General features: G+C 46.2%; 1 protein-coding gene across 7 annotated transcripts in view; it reads left to right on the forward strand.

Moving 5' to 3' along the window:
• LOC123948254 (BEN domain-containing protein 5) overlaps positions 1-18,629 on the forward strand; it is a 1,602,508-nt gene that overhangs the window by 1,491,548 nt on the left and 92,331 nt on the right. For all 7 annotated transcript variants that reach the window (XM_046014945.1, XM_046014955.1, XM_046014970.1 and 4 more), the window contains one exon: positions 1,998-2,112. In XM_046014945.1, coding sequence (XP_045870901.1) covers positions 1,998-2,112 — 115 coding nt within the window. The remainder of the gene's footprint in view (positions 1-1,997; positions 2,113-18,629) is intronic.

An 18,629-nucleotide genomic window follows, 5' to 3' on the forward strand; every position in this document is an offset into this window, starting at 1 on the left:
TTTCCAGCTAATAACCAGTTAGGGTCTAAATGCATGTGCCCAGGTCCTTCTGCTTCCTCAGTCCATGGGAGGCTTTTGGACTGTGGCCAGGGGCGAAGCATTTCCTCTCCACCCTTATGTTCTCCAACATTTCTCCTCACACCAGTCTCCACCCGCCACACACATTCACAAAAGACTCTCCTCCCACTTCGATCATGTAGAATGATTCCTGTTGAACTGTATCTGACCTCCAGCCAAGAGGAGTCTAAAACCTCTCCTCTCCTTGCCCCACACTCACTATGGGAGAGGAAGCTCTGGATGGCTGCAGCTTCTGGCCTGGCTTTGTCTTCTCTCATCCTTTTATTAGCTGCCTAATTGGCAGCCCAATTAATCTGCTCATCTGTGAAGGAGGGTGGATCACAATGAGCTACTCCATTTCCAGAAGCCATTCTCTGCCATTCTCTGAGGCAGCGTGTCCAGGCCCTGAGCGCAGGCTGGCTCCTTGATGGAGGGCTGCCCCGGGAGCCGGGGTCAATTAGTGGACAGATTAAGCAATTATTAGCCCCTAACAAGGGCACCTGGCATCATTAGCCTGCCTGTTTACTGGCAAACTGCAGCTTTAATACGAAGACCAACAAATAAATCAGGGCATCTGGTCTACTGCCGTGTTGGTCTAGAAGTAAATGATGTCCAACTGGCTTTCGGCTGCCGATAGATTCTGAGCCCTGGCCTGATGGAAAGCCTGAGATGTCCCTCACTGGTCACAGCAGCTTCGGGATGTGCTGTGGAGCCATTTATCATTCCAGAAGCTAAGTATCTGCCTCTGGCCCATGGATTGTTCTTAGTTACCCTGCTGCTTCCTCCTCTCTGTCTGTCAAAACGTGCTTATCTTTCAGGGCCCAGCTCCAAAGCTTTTTTCTCCTTGATGCCTTTCCTTCTCTCTCCAGCAGGAAAGGTGTTCCCTTCTATGCTCTGGGAGGCTTGTACACCCTCCTACCGCTTTCCAACATTACAGTTATTTCATGGAATGCCAGAGCTCTGCTTTGCCTCCTTTTTCCCAGGTCTCTGAGGAAGTAGAAATATGGAGAAGGGAAGGGAAGGGTGAGGACTTGGGTTGTTCCCCCCCCCCCCCCATCAAGCCACGCAGGCTATCACGAGAAGGAAGTCAATGAGGGCACTAACAGGCTCTGATTTGCACTTTAGGAGGATCCCTTTGGCTGCTCTGATAAGGCACATTCCAAAAGTGGTCGCAGTCATTCAGGCCATATGTGGTGGTGGCCTAGAAAAGACAAGCGGCAGAGGGATGGAGATACAGGGCAGATCTGCCAGATACAAGGAAGAGACTTGGGGCCTGCCTGATTGTGGCAGGAGAGTCATGGAGAATTCACCTTTTCTAAATTTGATCACCTGGAGGCAAGCATTGGTGCAGGGAGAAGCAGCATGAACCAGGGCCTGTGAACAGTGGGTCCTCAAACTGGGGAGAGGGGCAGAGTTGGGACACTGAAGAATCCTCCCTTTCCTCATGTGACTATAACCAAATTCCTCCTCCTCTCTGCATCTGGTATAACCACCAGCAATAGGAGGGTTTAGATCCCTGAGTCCCTGACCCTGTAATTGTCCGATCCAATGTCAACACTTAGACATTAGAGAGTAGCTCTTAATTCATTGTCTGGAGTTACCCCACCTCTCCCCTATCTCTGTCTGTCAAAATCCAGGCCCTCCAAGGCACAGCCCAAGTGATCTTTTCTTAGATGCCCACACGATACTCTGCAGCAGGACACACACTCTTCCATCTGCCCGTGGGCTTCAACCTTATGTCTTGAACTGTCCCTTGGAAACAGAGATATGGTTATAAAACTCACCAGGCAACACCTAATTCATAGCCAGACACCCACCATGCTTGACAACATAGGCCAAAAATCACCTTCGGAGTTCTTAGTGCTTCCAAGCTGAGGAAAATGTGCTCCTTCCTTCTTGAAACACTTTGAGGTTAACCCACATTTCTTCTCTTTCCCTAGGGATCATTGACTTCCTTATAAGCCAGCACCCTATTGCCCGTGTCCTACGGGAGCACCTGGTCTTCAAGATTGCACCAATGCTCAACCCCGATGGAGTCTACCTAGGCAATTACAGGTGAGGAGCAGGGGAGCATGCTCAGAAGCTGGGAGTCATGGAATGGTGGGTTGGAAGCAAGAAGAAAAAGGCAATATGTTTTTGAGAAAATTTTCATATTACTCATGAATTCATTAGAGGAATTTTTACCCTGGTTTTTGAGAACGTGACTTTAATGAGACTTGGATGTTTCATGCAGAGCCACCTGAGGTAACCTGCTAGGATCTTCTGGTCAGCTTGCTGGGCCAGGAGTCAGGAGAACGAGAACAAGTTTTTTTTTTTTGTTTTTTTTTTTTAAAGATTTATTTATTTGACAGATAGAGATTACAAGTAGGCAGAGAGGCAGGCAGAGAGAGAGGAGGAAGCAGGCTTCCAGCTAAGCAGAGAGCCCGATGCGGGGCTCCATCCCAGCACCCCGGGATCATGACCTGAGCCGAAGGCAGAGGCTTTAACCCTCTGAGCCACCCAGGCGCCCTGAACGAGAATAAGTTTTGGCACCCACTTCCGTGTAACCTCGGGGAATTCACTTTCTGGTCTGATGCTCAGTTTCTCTTGCATAATGAAGGCAATGATCACATACCTGATAGGCACTGGTGAGAATCAAAAGAAATGGTGGAGACAAATGTGCTTGCCAGAATATCATATGGGTTGATAGCAATGCCTGTTTTGATTGTGTTTCTTCTTAGAGGTCATTGATGAAGGAGAGTGGCATCCCAGGTCATCTGAGCAACATTTCTCTCTGATGTGGGCATACAAGCTTGCCCCACACGCACTCATGGACTCAGATCTTGAACTCTTTTTCTCCTGGATGAGCACCACAGTTTATAGCTTAAAATTTCACTGCCCAGTGAATCATCTGCCAATAGAACATTGAATCCTCTTGGATAGTGTGATTATTCTTATTTGACAGTTGAGGCAACTGAGTTGCCCAAAGTCACACAGCCTGTGAAACTGACTAGTTATCTAATTTCACTGTGCACATTACACATCTTTAGAGTGGATTAGTCCCACACCTTGCAAAGTAATATTCAGCCTTGCAGCTTTTGCAGAAGAGGCTCTATGTGACCTGGTGCCTATCTGTCCACATTCTGCCTCGCTTCCCACCCTCCATTCTTAGAACTGTTGCTGTAGCCTCTCTAAGCAAAGCCTAGTTCCCTAGCATGTCCTGTTGGTTCCTGATCCTTACCTTCCTCAAGGCTGCCCTCTGCCCAGAACCTGCTATCCCTTCCTTATCTTACTAACCCGTGTTCAAACCACAGCTTGTGTCTCTCCTTCTGGAAAGCATTCTCCAAATCCCCAAACAGAATTAGTTATTTCATCCTCTAAGGACCCACAGGCTTGGTTATTGAACAAGAGTTATCCCACTGCATGGACCCCATTGACTTCAGGCCAGCGGAGAGCAGGGACTGAGCCTTTGGGGTCCTTGTATCCATGGTGCCTGGCTGCAGGGATCAGCCCACAGTAAATGCTCAAGAACTATTTGATGGACATGAGTGAAGGAAAGGGATGACTTTACTGATAAAGAAACTAAAGCCTACACAGCTCAGATTAGAACCCAGATTTTTCAATACCCAGCTAGATCCCTTTTAAACAGAGTTGGTTTACTGCTTTCCAAAAGCATGGCAACTGGGTCCAGCGGGGCTTCCCAATACCTCTGGGTATAAGTTAGAGAGAGCCCATGGGATGCATGATGCCTTAATTAAAGACAGTTTTGCTTCCTGTCTTAATTGGCTCAAGCAATGGTTCATTAGCACTGGCAGGTTTTATGGCTTGCTTCAGGCCTGAGAGCAATGCCTTTCCACCTTCCCTGGACAGAAGGCATTGTTAGCAGTAATGGTGGTGGAAAGACCATTTGATTTATGTTAACATTTCTGTTTAATTACAAGAGCAGCAGTGGTCAGAGGTCAATTCTGTCCACTCTGTGCACTTATTTATGTCATCATCTGCTGTACAGGGATGGTGAGATGGAAAGAGGTCTGTGACCTTGACCAAAATGTTTCCCCTCTCTGGACTTCTGATGACCACTGGGATGGTGATGGGGAACTAGATGTTTTCTATAAGTCTTCAAGCTCCAGATTTTCTGATTGGGGGATTTCAGGGTAAAAGAGTGCCAACCCTCACAAATGGTTCTCTATTGAAGTCTAAACCCTCAATGTTTTCCTCATGAGAATATGTGTTTCTCTCTATAAGAGCTGGAGCAAATCTCTAACCACAGGCATTAATTCTATCACTAAAACAGCTCTAAGTTGCAACAAAGAGCCTATCAGTCATGACAATTCACTACTGAAGATTTGGAGAAGGTGAAAAGTAATAACATTCAGGATTGAGAGCTTCAAGGTGCCTTAGAGGGACTCCAGGCCAGCCCTCATTGACTGTAACAGTGTGGCCCAATCCTGGAGGCACTTGCCTAGGCAATGTAGGGCAGAAGGGAGTTTGGTGTTTGAGTGAGTTTGGGAAATACAGAGTTAAGCAAAATTAACTGTGTTCTCTTACAACAAGATCTTTCAGTTCTGAATATGCCGATCAATAGCAATCTCAAGAGGGGAAAAATGTACCCTGTGTTTCCCAAGATGAACCAAGGAACCCTTTGGGGAACCCAAGGAACCCTATACAGCTGGTTTCCCCCCTCTGCCTCCTCCCAGCTCCCAGTTGTATCAGAGTTTATTCAACTCATTTTGGGAAATCCCACTTCAAGAATTCTGCTTGCCCGCGCCATGCCGCATCAAGCTCTCCTACACTTATCTCATTTAATCCTCACACAAGTTTGCGAAGGAGGGTGTTCACTGAGATTTCTCTGCTAGCAAGTAATGAAAATCTACGCAAATTAGCTTGAGTACTGAAGGAAGGGTGGGGGAGAGGAGCAAAGGAAGCAAGGAAGGGAGTTGGGGAGAGAGGGAAGGGTACTTGGCAGAATTCTAGGGCAGTAAACAGCCCCAGACCTCAGAGGATCTCATCCCATGTTGGAAACAGGTTGGATCACAGACCATCAGGTCCCCCCTCTTTCCTGCCCTCTTTCCCTCAGAACATTCCCTCAGGATGTACAGTCTCTCAAGCCTCAGGAAAGTGAAATAAGCTGCCTTAGGTTGTGTGGGCTGTGAGGAGCAGGCAGATATCTGCCCCAGATATGCCAGACCCTGTGTGGAGAATGAGACACAGGCCCGCTCTCATGGCCAAGCATTCTGCTCTCTCTCCCACTCTCCCCTTTCCCTTCTTCTCCATTAAAAATACATGTAATCCAATCCAAGAAGGAAAGGCAGGATATTTCCCAGGTTTGGTCATGCAGAACTTATATTTCACAGGACAAGTACCTATACTCTGGTATTTATAGTAAAATAGTATTTCAGCATGGCCGACGGCCGCTGCTGCAGCATGACATATAATGCCCTTTCCATGGAAGGCAGCAGCGTTTGCCAACCAGACTATCTGTGCCTGGACTATGGCCTCCAGAAGGAGTCGGAAGGGCCTCAGCTGGTGACAGCAAAGAGCACGTCCCCAGGAACCATCCCCAGTCATTAGATGATGTCACAACGAACAGCAATGATGCCATGGTGTGAAATAATGATGTGGGGCAACTGGACACGCTGTCTCACTTAGGCCACCCCCCAGAGTGGCCTTTTCTCAGCTCACTCTGAGGCTTAATGCCAGCTCATAAGAAGGCCTCTCTGGGCATCGCCCCACCCTTTCCTAGCCCTTGCCCCAGTCGTCATCACGCGGGCATTCCTGTGACTATCTGTTTAAGGATGACCTCCATCTCTGGACAGCAGCCTCCATGAAGTCAGGACTTTGTCCACCTCTGTCCCCAAAGCTTGGCAGAGCACCCAGCACAGAATGGACCCCTGACATGTATTTCCTAGGGCGTAAGTAGATTCAGCAGCAGGGTTTAGTAACAGTGCCGGGGCGTGGAGCTCCGGTCTTGAGGGCCGAGGAGCCCTGGCCGAGTGCCTCCCTTCCCAACCCTTTACTTGCACCCATGTGGCCTCCTAAGCCCGCTGTTTTGATCTTTGTGTGGCATGAATCTGGGTTTGCAGCCACACGTTTTTCCTGTGCAAGGCATTATCTTCTAAAGGCATTAAAAAACCACATTGGATCTTTACAACAACTCTTTGAGAAAGGAGAGTCCGTTTTTATTATAGCCATTTGAACAAGGGGAAACTGAGGCTATGAAGGTGAAGATCCAGGTTCGAAGTCACGTGTTGTATGCAGGGACTCTCCACATCCCCAGACAGGGCCTTTGCCCTACAAGGTGGTCGCAGAGAATGGCGCACTAACGACCCCCGCCCTCCTGAGCCTTCTTGTCCTTGGGCGAGACACTCCTCTCCTCTGGCCTCCGTTTCCCTCCTCCCCTCTTTGAAGAGGAATAGGGGTGGAAGGCATCTTCTGCTGTTAGTAGTAGCACTGGGGAGAGGCTCTTCCAGAAATGGTCTGGCTAACACCATGCATGAACTTGCGAATTTTACTGTGTAAAATAAACCAGTCACGAAAAGACAAATACTGCATGATTCCACTTATATGAAGTACTTAGAATAGTCAAAATCATAGAAAGTAGAAAGGTGGTTACCAAGGGCTAGAGGGAAAGGGGGAATGGGGAGTCGGGGTTTAGTGGGTACAGAGTTTCAGGTTGACAAGATAAAAAGGGTTTTGGAGATGGACAGGGGTGATGATAACACGGCATTAGGAATGTACTTAATACCACTGAACTTCACATTTAGAAATGATTAAGACGGTAAATTGCATGTTTTGTGTATTTTATCACAATAAAAAAATAAGAACAGTACCAGTACTGATGCCGTGTGAGCATCTTCGGAGGGTTCTGGGGGAATCTGAGGCCTGGGTTCTCGAGGGACAAATCCTAGAACTTCAAGTGTTACAGAACCGAGAAGCTGCAAGGCAGCTCCCATTTGATCTTTACAACAAGTCCACTGGGGGTTGGGGGCGATGGGCTGAGTCTGTCTACCGTTGATTTGGTGGGTTGGCAGTCTCCGGTGTCCTGCATCCAAAGTGGCTGCCCACACACACTGTCCCTTCCGCTGCCACCTCCCCGTCACCCCCTCCAGGACCCTACTGCTACTGATTCCTTCCGAGCGTGTGCAATGCTCGAGTTGCCTTGCATTTGAAAAACAGACTCTCCATCTCCATCTGACAATATGAAACTCTGTGTTGGGTTTGCATTTCTTAATTAGGTGCTTGTCATTGTGTATCCCATAGAGCCACGTATAAGTAAATAGTCATAGACCTTTGAATAAATTTATTGGTTTTATTTATGTTTCTGGGCATAAAAATCTATAATTACCAGGTACAGCCTCAGTATAACTGGTATTTAATGACAATTACTTTTTGTTACCATAGAAATGAGTCCAAAGTAGTTACCCATAATTTCTCATTTCCCAAACCTCACACATGCTGAATTGCAATATTACCATAGTAATTGCCTATTAGTCATCATAAAATACGCAGTTACCCAAAAGATAGCAGGATGCTGTGAAATTTCTCATCTTCAGAAAACCTCAGTGTTTCTTGGGAGCGTGGGGGTGGGGGAGAGCCCCAGACCCCTTGTGGTGATGCAGAAATCATTCAGCTTCATAGCAAGGCCCCGCAGCCCCCAAGGTGGAAAGGCTCAGCCCTCCTGTCGGCAGACCCGCACCATGTTGTGTCTCCCGGCCCTAGTGATCCTCACGTAGCCCAGGATGCTCTGGTGCAGTAAATCCAATTTAACAAAGGTTTATTGAGGGCCTGCTGAGTGTCAGACCCTGCACTGGGCCTTAGGGAAGAAGATGGAAATCAGAGGCAGCCTCTGCCAATAAGAAGCCCAGTGTTTGTTATTACAGGGGTGTGCGTCTGATACCACAGAGGCCTGGCTCATAGCGCTAATGTCTAAGTGCCGACTAACTCTGCATTAGAGAGAGCATCTCCTTTAGCGCTCCCAGCAGCCCAGGGGTGGAGGCCATCCTAGAGCCCATCTTTCTCATATGAAACGCTTGTATGTCCTAAAACTGAATAAACTCAAGAACACAGGAGGGAAATAGTTAATCCCTCTATGAGGAACTACTGAAATCCCTAAGAAAATCTTGAATAACTTATGAGAAAACTAAAGGACGGCTCAAGTTAATTCACAAGGAGATTTTTTGAACAGTGGTCAAAAACTAGAGGAGAAAAAATTCTACACGGTTGTACTGAGTGTAGTTGATAGACAATATCCTATCAGTTTCAGGTGGACATCACAGGGACTGGACAGTTCTGCACAGTACTCAGCACTCAGTGTCAGCGCAGTCGCTGTCTGTCTGCATACGTCACTACAAATTATTAACTGTCGTCCCGACGCTGGACTTTCCATCTCCAGGACTTATTTATTTTAGAACTGCAGTTTTGCTGCCCCCCCCAATCCCCTTCACCTGTCTTGCCCATCCCCTACTCCGGCAACCACCAGTTTAGTTTGGGCTCTGTATTGATGAGTCTCTTTCTATGGCTCTGTTTTAAATACAGAAGGAAGTGAAAGCAAAGAGGCAGCAAGGAACTTGCCAGGGTCCCCTGGCAGAAAGGGTCAGAGAAGGTTTATGAATCCAGGCAGGCCAACTGCAGCCTCCTACAGATTTCACCTCCTGCTGCATGGTGTCTGGCAAGCAGGCCGTGCCTCCCTCTGACTGACAGTGATGTGCGGGCGGGGGCGGGGGGTGAGGGTGCGGGGGGAGTGTTCTCAAAGGATGAAAGATACATAGGAATTCACCAGACACAGACAGTAAAAAAGATCAGCACAGCAAGATATCATTGAGCACAGCAGAGGCTGATACTAGGCAAGGTATTTCCAACACACGCACACGCACACACACAGGCATCATAACTGGCTGACCTTGCCCACCCCAACATCCAAAGGAGGAAATATTTTAAACTTTCCAAAATGGGATAGAACATATAATTAGCTACATAAAATGTAAAATACATGTCAGCATTCTATTTGTTCTTTGACGGCATCAAAACCGTGTACTTTTCATCATGCTAGAAATGGAAACCAAAGGCCCATTGCAAGGATCGCCTCACCAAGAGGTCTGCCAGCCTCTTCTCACTGTGCTGCTTCCACCCCCATCCCTGCCACACACACACACACCCTCAAGGTCTCTGTCCCAGCACTGTCAGCCTTGGAGTAGGAGAGGAGCAGAGACTACCAGTTCAGTGCTCTACCCAGGGCCAGGATCCCTTCAGTAGTGTCCCTGACTGATAGCCGGGCCCCCCTCTTCTTGACTACCTCCACGCCTGGGTGGCTCCCTCCCTTCTAAAGTATCACCAAGCTACTAGCTCGAACTGCTAGAGAGGTTTGGGACTCAGGCCAAACTTGCCAGCCCAGCCCTTCTACTTCCCTCCCAAAGGATTATTCTGTTTTAGTCTATCTTCTACATGGTGGCCCTTCAGCTGTCTGAAGACTGTGTGTCCCCACATTTCCCCATTCTCCACTCAAACCACTGCCAGCGCCTGTTCCCCCAGAACCTTGTACCTGCTCACATGCAACCTGAAATCCAGTTTTCTCCCCGTCCTTCCTGCTGTCCTCTGAACATGCTCCAGATATATGTCATTGTCTGTCTTAGAGGCCTAGAGTCCAGGACTGATCAGTTATGATGATGACGACGATGGCGACAATGGTGGTGATGCATAGCCAACATCTCTCAAACCTCCGGGGCCCGCCGCCGTTCAAGGCATTCTGCATATACTGTTCCATTTAATCCTCAGTACAACTCTATCAGTATTCTCGCTTTGCAGATGAGGAAACTGAGGCATAGATAGATAAACAAAGTCCCTCAAGTTCATAGAGCTAGCTAGTGGAACATGAGTAGGAAAGGACCATCCTAGGCCCCATTCTGGGGACACACTTCTGATACAGCCTGCATGCACATTGCTCCCCAACATTCTGGGGGCGTCCCTCTCCCAATGTAGCCTGTATGCACGTTGCTTCCTGACATGGAGCTCTCTTCAACATATGTCTTCCCACTTGCGTTTCTGCTACTTCCCAACTCCCCTGGCTTTTCCTAGAGCCTTGCTAGAAGCCTGTGGCATATAGATAGAGAGGGTGGGAATCACTTTCTCTTTGAACAAAGAAGAAACGGAGCCACAGAGAGGCTAAGTAACTTGCTCAAGGTCACACAGTGAGTTGGCCACACAGTTAGTCAAGACAAAGTGCGAGCGACAACAGGGACCAGACAGAGCCTCACCTCCCAGAAACACTCTCCTGCTTTATGTAACCCGAGCAATGTTTCTAAGGAGGCTGAAAGGACATTGGGGCTGGCAGCGTAATCAGGTGTCTAACCCACAAGTGCACACCGCCAAAACCAATTATTCAAATGAGCTTCGCAGCCAGGTTCCACAGAAATGGCCAGATGGCTAGATGTCTGTGGAGGCAGCCCCCCATCTCTGTCCCTGCAACCAGCTGAATAGCATTTCAAAGTGAGAGTTGATAGCAAGTTGATTTTAATAATTGATTCTACAGCAAACACAGGCCTCTGAGGAGACAGATACCCAGAATGAGTGGCTGGGGAGTCTGGAGGAACAAAACAATAGAATCAAGAACTTTTGTCATTTTTGGTCTTAGTTCCTAAACCACTGCTTGAAGAGTGTTAGTTCTCTGTGTAAAATCCTCCCATGGCTCCCTGTTGGCCACCGGCAAGAACCTGAACTGTGGAGCCTGGTGTCCAGGAGATTCCTCCTCAGGTTCACCTCCCACGGTCCACCTTGCTTCTGCCCGAACACCCTCCATCCACTCCTCACCTACCTGGGCCCTTTGCAGGGCCCTAAACTGGCCCAGCCTTGCTTACACCTGTGCCTTTGCTGGCACTGCGCTTCTGCTTCAGAAGCCTTCCAACTCAATCATTTCCTCTCCCTCTTCTTTATTTCTCTTCCTCCCCACCCCCTTCTTTCCCTCGGGCCCTCACACAGCACCTACTTTGTACTGTGCCCTGGGGAACTGAGGTGGGCTTTTGCGCTGTGCTTGGCCCCAGGAAGGTGTTGTGTGAGGTAAGCCTTGAGGGATGAGGTGGAGTTAGCCTGGGGAAGAGATCGGCAGCACATTCTAAAACAGAGGAATAATGTTAAATAACAACAGAGTTGATAATAATACAAACATTAATTGAATTTATGCATACCAGGCCCTGTCGTAAGTGTTATGTATTATTTCCACTGAAGATGGAAATCATCATACACCCGCTCCCACTCCCCTCAATTTAGGAGATAGAGGGATCAGAAAGATAGGGATCAAAATACTAGTTTTATTCTTGATTAAAAACAGGATTTGGGAGGCATGGTTTATCTCTGTGGCTAAAACTAGCCACCTTCTATGGCACCCCGAAGTTCAACTTTGTCACCAGCCTCAAGCCAAGCAGGAAGTGAGCTGCTTCTCAGAAGGCACACCAGTGGCAGAGAGGGGGCCAGCATGGAACCTCCCAGCAGGGTCACCGGTCTCAGTGAGTCATGCCTGGAGGGGCTAGGCCAACAGGGGCCAACAGGCTCTTCCTCTTTTCTCAAGCTGATGGATCAAATAAGTTTCAGCAGCAACTTCTGGGAAGAGGAAACAAAGGAATAGAGAGGGAAAGCCATTCGCTCACTGCTGGAGACTAAGAGTCCCTGTTGGGGCTGAAATGGGAGGTTCCTCCTAACAACCCCATGAACATACGGCTAGTTTCTTGTATTATCCTCATATTACAGAAAGGAACCTGATGCACATAGAGTGGTTAAATACCTTGCCCACAGTCTTAGAGATCTAGGAGTCAAAACCAGAGAGCTGCCCTAGAGCCCCAATGCCTAGCCTCAGCCTTGCTGACTGAGTCCTGAGTGCCCAGGAAGCCTTGGGGAATGGCAAGTAGTCTAATGCGGCCATTGTGCATGGTCACAGCTACAGACCGCAGTGTAGGTTCACACACTGCACAAAGGCACCAGCTAAGAGGGCAGGTGGCAGCTGGCATGCAGCCCAGGCCTGATTGGCCTTGGGCCTTGGAGGAATTACATCAGCCCACAGGAGGGGGCACCTTCTTGCAATTAGTTCATAGGATGTAACATGTGTGAGCCTTGTGTGGTATACAGATTAGGGGACATGGCTAAAGAAGCTGGAGATATAAGTGGAGACCAGTTTGTGGAAGACGCGACAATCCTACCAAGACCAAACTCTAAGACCAGTTAACACATGTATAGCCCTGATCTCAAACTAGGCAGTGTCTCCAACATTTTTCATGGCTGAACTCATTTAATCCTCAAAACAACCCTCTGAGGTGAGCAAGATGCACATTGCCCGGACCGGGGCTGAGGCCACATACGCAAGATATGGCCAAAGCCAGGATCTTATCCAGGCAGTGTGGCTCCAGGGTCCACACTGCCATCTAAGCTACTCTTCAGGCTTACATAAGGTGAGCAGTGGTCTCTCCTGCCCCTAGAGCTTGTGAGGACCTAAAGAACTTTTCTTCTCTTTTTTGTTTCCTTTGCCCTTTCTCATTTGAGAAGTTGAAATAGATGATTCCTAGACTCAAGGGCCAGGGCATTCCTTTAGAAAATGTTCCCCCTTGGACCTTGTTAAATGGTTCTTTTCACTCCTTGTCAGTGTTGTTATTGAGGGAAAATAATCTCTTGGTCCTGGAATGAACTTCCAATGCTAGTCTTACATAGCTATGTGACATTGGCCTCCGTTTCCCTATCATTGAGATGTGGGAATTGGATTTTATGAAATCTTGGGTCCTTTCAGTTGGTAATTCTCAGAATTGTCCTAAGTCATCAGGTGGAAATTCCACCCTCTCCACCAAGCCTGGTGTTGCTACCAAGCAGGAGACAGAATGGAAGGAGACTGAAACCCCAGAGCACATGCTCTCCATGGAAAGGGAAAAGGCCTTCCAACAAAGCTTCTCTTTGTCCTCATTGTAAGTTCTGGGAGAAAGGACCCAGGAATTTCAAAGTTAAAGATGATCCCTTTTCCAGGTATGGTCTGAGTACTCTCTTCCCCCAGCTCCACCACCTTGCCAGAAAGGCCACCATTCCAGAGCCAAGATCTTGCTGACCCTTGGAGGTAGGAATTCCTACCTCATCCTAGCTCTGCTATGGACTTTGGGAACATCCAGGGCCTCCTCCCATGTATAGCAGTTTGTGCATTGTCCGAAGGCTCCTGGTCAAGGTGACAGGCTGCCTGCAACTGCTTATAACCCCATGTCGAGCCGGAGCAATACTTCACCCACTCAGAAGGGGCACCTGTTTGTCAGCTTGAAGGGGGGCACCTTGTGTCAATTTGCACGAAGGTACTTTACATGTTAGCCTCCAATTGAGATCCAGTTTCCCCACTTATTTTTTTTAAAGATTTTATTCATTTCTCTGAGAGAGAGAGAAACGAGCAGGGGAAGGGACAGAGGGACAAGTAGACTCCCCACATAGAGGGGCTTTGATTCAGGGCTTGATCCCAGGACCCTGAGACTATGACCTGAGCCAAAGTCAGATGCTTAATGGACCAAGCCACCCAGGTGCCCGTTAGTTTCCCCAGTTAAAAATTAAGGGTGTTACATACACCCCTCACCTCACATGAATCCCCTCAGTTGGACACTGACCTGACTCCCAGACTGCTAAGAGAGAACAAAGTAATGGCTAAGAACATGGGCTTTAGAGCTCACAAACTGGATTCAAGTTTTGCCTCTCTCACTTGTCCTTGTTGGGCCACAGACAAATCACTTAAGCTTTCTGAGCCTCTATTCAGTCTCATGGAGAGCTGGCTGTGTGTCTGACAGAAGACTCAATGGCAAATGAAATAGATTCAGTTTCTGCCCTCCTGGAGCTTTCAGGTCTTTGAACAAAACACGTGTATTTGTCCAAGGTCACAAAACTACTCAGTGGTAAATCTGGGACTCAAACCCAAGTCCTTCTGACTTGGAGCCTATGGTCTTACCTTTTTCTTTTTTAAAATTTTACTTGCTTATTTCAGAGAGAAAGAGAGAGAGAGAGAACGAGTGGGAGGGGCAAACAGAGAGTGAGAATCTCAAGCAGAGTCCACACTGAACGTGGAGCCCGAAGCGGGCTCAATCTCACAGTCCTGAGATCATGACCTGAGTGGAAACCAAGACCCAAACACTCAGCTGACTGAGTCACCCAAATACCCCACTATCTTCTTATCCGTTCTCCTCTTTGCCTTAACAGCCCAAGTGGCATCCTTTTTATGGTAGTCTGAGAGAGAATGTGAGGGAAATGCTTTAAATATCCTGGGGTGGTGATGTGGAGCAGATGCGTTGTTATGATCCCTTGTGTTTGGGACAGAGGACACTGCCTGCCATCCTCCACCACAATAGATCGCACCCCACCTGCTAAGCATTTTCAGGAGCTATTGATGACAGACTGTCTGGCATTCTGACACTGGCCAATCAATAGAGCTAGAAGGTGCCTCAGGCCAAGGACAATTGAATCCCAACCTTTTAGTGGCATTAAATAAAGCAATATTTATTTTGCTTTTGGTGCAAATATACTTAATCCAATCTAGCTCATTGGTAATACTGAAAAACTGCTGTGTTTGAGAGACAATTGCATGCATGCCTCATACATCTCTGCCTGTCAATGCCACCCTTCCAGGAGTACACAGCCCCACAAGGCTCAGATGAGATTGATCTGGAGCCGCCAAGCTGTCTTTTTCTCTATCCTATAGAAGAGATGAAAAGGAAATCATAAAGAGGGGAATTAAAATCATTGCTCTCGTTCTAGCTGCCATTATTGCAAAAAGGATGGGCATGATGCCCTTCACAAGATGGAGCTATTTACTTGCCATTTGAGCAATGTTCTCTGGAGCCACTGTATCTCTGCCATTAAGCAGAGGAGGAAAAGCCCAGTAAAAGAAGAGCACACAGGAGTAGCTTGGAGTCTCTTTCATAGATGACACAGCATCACCATGGCTCGGTGAAGGGGACCTCAAAAAAATCACTAGAGACCATCCTAGCATTGATAAGATCTTGGTTCAAATCCGATCTGTATCGTAGTAGTTGTCAAGTGATGCTCTAAAGTCAAATCTCTTTTGGATTTTATTTTCTCACTTATAAAATAAGGATTTTTAAAGAAAGACTTTATTTATTTGAGAGAGAGAGTGAGAGAGAGAGAGAGACCATGAGCAGGGGAGAGGGGCAGAGGGAGAAGCAGACTTCCCTCTGAGCAGGAAGCCTGATGTGGGATTTGATCCCAGGACCCTGGGATCATGACCTGAGTGGAAGACAGAAACTTAACTGATTGAGCCACTCAGGTACCCTAAAATGAAGATTAATAATACCTACCTTATTTGGTTATTGTGAAAGTGTCTAGCATGTAACAGGTACTTAAATCTTTAAAAAAAAATGTCTTCAAGTAATTACCTAAACTTTGCACATCTTCAGGGTATTTGTTCATACACTTGTTCATTCACTCACTCATTCAGTAGATATAATGAATCTTCTTTACACCTGGATCTGTAGTAGGTAAGTTGGAGTGGGCCTGGGCAGAATGACACAAACATAATCCCTGCCCCCATTGGTCTCACAGTTTGGAAGAAGAAACAAAAGATAGTCAAAAGTATCTTCAATTCAAGAGAATAAAAATATATATTATGTAGTTATATGTAAATTTGACTTCCATAAAATTGGATTTTCTAGAAAGATCCTAATGTCAAATATTGTGTCTCATTGTTACAGTAAAGGGTTCCATCCATGTCAGAAAATGGGTCCTGACTTCGTGCTCATGCAGCAATTTCATCTCAGAAATAAATAACAGAATAGAAGAGCACCAAGGAGACAGAGACCCAGAGGAGAGACCCAGGATTTCACACTCAGTGACTCTAAACTGGCAATCATAGTATAAGAGCATGGCCTTTTCCTTGTCCATTCCTCTGCTTTTAGGCAGATAATTTGGGTCAACCACTAAAGAGAAAGTGCATCAGCCCTGTCCTCCTGGTGCTTCCAGCCAAGTTAGGGAGACAAGCATAATACCACTAGTTGCCCGTTAGAAATATGTGTAACTTCCAACCATTCTCACTTTGCTGAACTTTGCACATGCCACACCCTCTGCCTGGAATGCTCTCTGAGGACTTGATTTTTGGCCACTGCCTATCCCTTCTTCAAAGTTCAGGGCAACTTGAAAATTCCAAGAGGGAAAGATTGGGTCCCATACAAATATCAATGTTGAAAAAGGCATGCAATTAACATTAAGATATTGGTACCCCTTGACTATTTGGTGTTTCTTCTTAAAACTATCAATCCTTTCCCTAGAATATTTTGTTTTCTTGGTATTTTATCAGAAATGTGTGCTTCCTCCATGTCCTTAACTTTGGGGATAAAGCCCAATTTGTGATGCTTTAAAATCATATAATGGTATTATAGCAGCATTATTCATAATAGCCAAGATACGGAAGCAGCCCAATGTCCACTGATAGATGGATGTATAAAGAAGATGTGGTGTGTATTTATATAATAGAATATTATTCAACCATAAAAAAGAATGAATTCTTGCCATTTACAACAACATGAATGGAGTTAGAGAGTATAATGCCAAGAGAAGTCAGTCAAGAAAAACAAATACCATATGACCTCACTTATACGTAGAATTAAGAAACAAAACAAGCAAAGGGGAAAAAGGAGAGAGACTAACCTAGAAATGACTCTTATCTATAGAGAACAAGAGGGCAGGCGAGTGGGGGGATGGGTAAAATGGGTGTTGGCAACTAAGGAGTGCATTTGTCGTGATGAGCACGGGTTGATAAACGGAATTGTTGAATCACTATGATGTACACCTGAAACTAATGTGTTAACTAACTGGAATTAAAATTTTAAAAAGTAATAAAAATTTTAAAAATAAAAATAAAATAAATAAATAAATAAATAAATAAATAAAATTAAATAAATAAATAGAAGAAGAAGAAGAAGAGCATGGAGCCCCGGGAGGGGAAGTGACTGTCTCAAGATGATATAGACATTAGAGGTCTGTTCCCTGGCCCCTAGCTGGGCAGGGCTCCTGCATCTTTACTAAGGTTTTTCTTTAGTAAATACCCACCTACTGATAGACTGTTACCATTAGAAATGTTCTTTAAAAAATCAGCTCAAAAAGTACCCAGCTCAGGTACTGCTCACTGAAGAGTCTCACCAATGCTTTAGCTTCTAAAGAGCTCCAGGATTCTTTGAAGCTTAAGTGACCTTTGAGTCACCAGCTACACTATTTTCATCAATGGGCTGGATCAAGGTATTGATCTTTCAGGATCTTTTGCCTATAAAATACCTTCTCTTAAGTTTTGAATCTCACTTTTTTGAATGAAAGAGGCTACCAGGAAGCAGAATGGCCAAATGGGAATACCAAAGGTCCTGGGAAAATTGACCTGGATTCTAGTCTGGGCCCTGTGGAGTACTGGGTAGGTGACCTTGAAGGAATGGCTTACCTTTTCTGGCCTTCAGTGCCAGAAAAATGGAATCCACCTATGTGCCTGGATGGCTGTAAGAACTTGATCATATGAGATTAGAAAATTCTTGGGAAAGAATGTAATGTTCACTCAACAACTAACTCCTCAATGTCTACCATTGTCCAGACTCTTTGTCAAGCATAAGAATACAAACCTGAATAAGACATCATCCTCACCCTTGAGGAATTCATGGTCCAGTGGGAAAGACAGACTCAATAATTACTATATCTTGTGCTGTATGGCTCTGATGGGCTGGGTGGGAGGTGGTGGGGAGCAATGGATGCCATGGGAGCAGAGGAAAAGTACCTATCCCACATTTGCAAAGAGTAAGTCAGCAGGTCTTCCTGGAGGAGGTGATATTTAGATTTAGATGGTTTCAACAATACGACAATCTCCACCACTGCCAGTCATCACTGGCTGCCATTTATTCAATATTGATTCTGTTCTGAAGATTCTGCTGGGCCATTAGTAGTTCATGTTCACAATCCAGAAAGTTAAGGTTGATATCCTCATTATACATATGATAAACCAGAAGACCGAAGGGGTTTTTTATAAAGAAAATTAAAAAGGTCACCAATTAAAACTTAAACCTAACTGTGACTTCCAGAGCTCCTGCTCTTCACAACATAGCCTTAAGGTTCTATGTGACTCTGTGAGGCAAGGATGAGACTAGTGCAGGGATTCACTGGGAAGACAAATTTCAGCTACAGAGAAGGAAAACTTTTCTAGTGGAGCTGTCCAAGAATGAGATAAGCCTGGGAAGGTGGTGAGCACCAGGTCGTAGAAGTATCATGGAGCAAGGCATTGCTTAGGGCATTCTTAATATTTGAATATTGAAGGCAGAGGAGAAGTAGGTAAGCTAATCATCTCTTAAGGTTGCAGTCATTTGTGATTAAGTCCTGTTGTTAGAAGTAACATTCCATTGCAAATTTTTAGATGCTGAGTGGAAGCTGGAAGAGCTCTGTGGACATAGCACCCAGACCAATGGTTCCATCTGTTTGGTGACCAGCCTCTGGGGTTTAATATAAATTGGGCTACAGAGCTATATAGTTAGGCATACTTTCTGTTAAAGAAACAAGGACTAACTCCAGCCACTTAAGCAAAAAGGGAATTTGTAGGAAGGGGCACATTTGGAAAA

Source organism: Meles meles, chromosome 1 (genome assembly GCF_922984935.1).
Source record: "Meles meles chromosome 1, mMelMel3.1 paternal haplotype, whole genome shotgun sequence".
Taxonomy (NCBI): Eukaryota; Metazoa; Chordata; class Mammalia; order Carnivora; family Mustelidae; genus Meles; species Meles meles.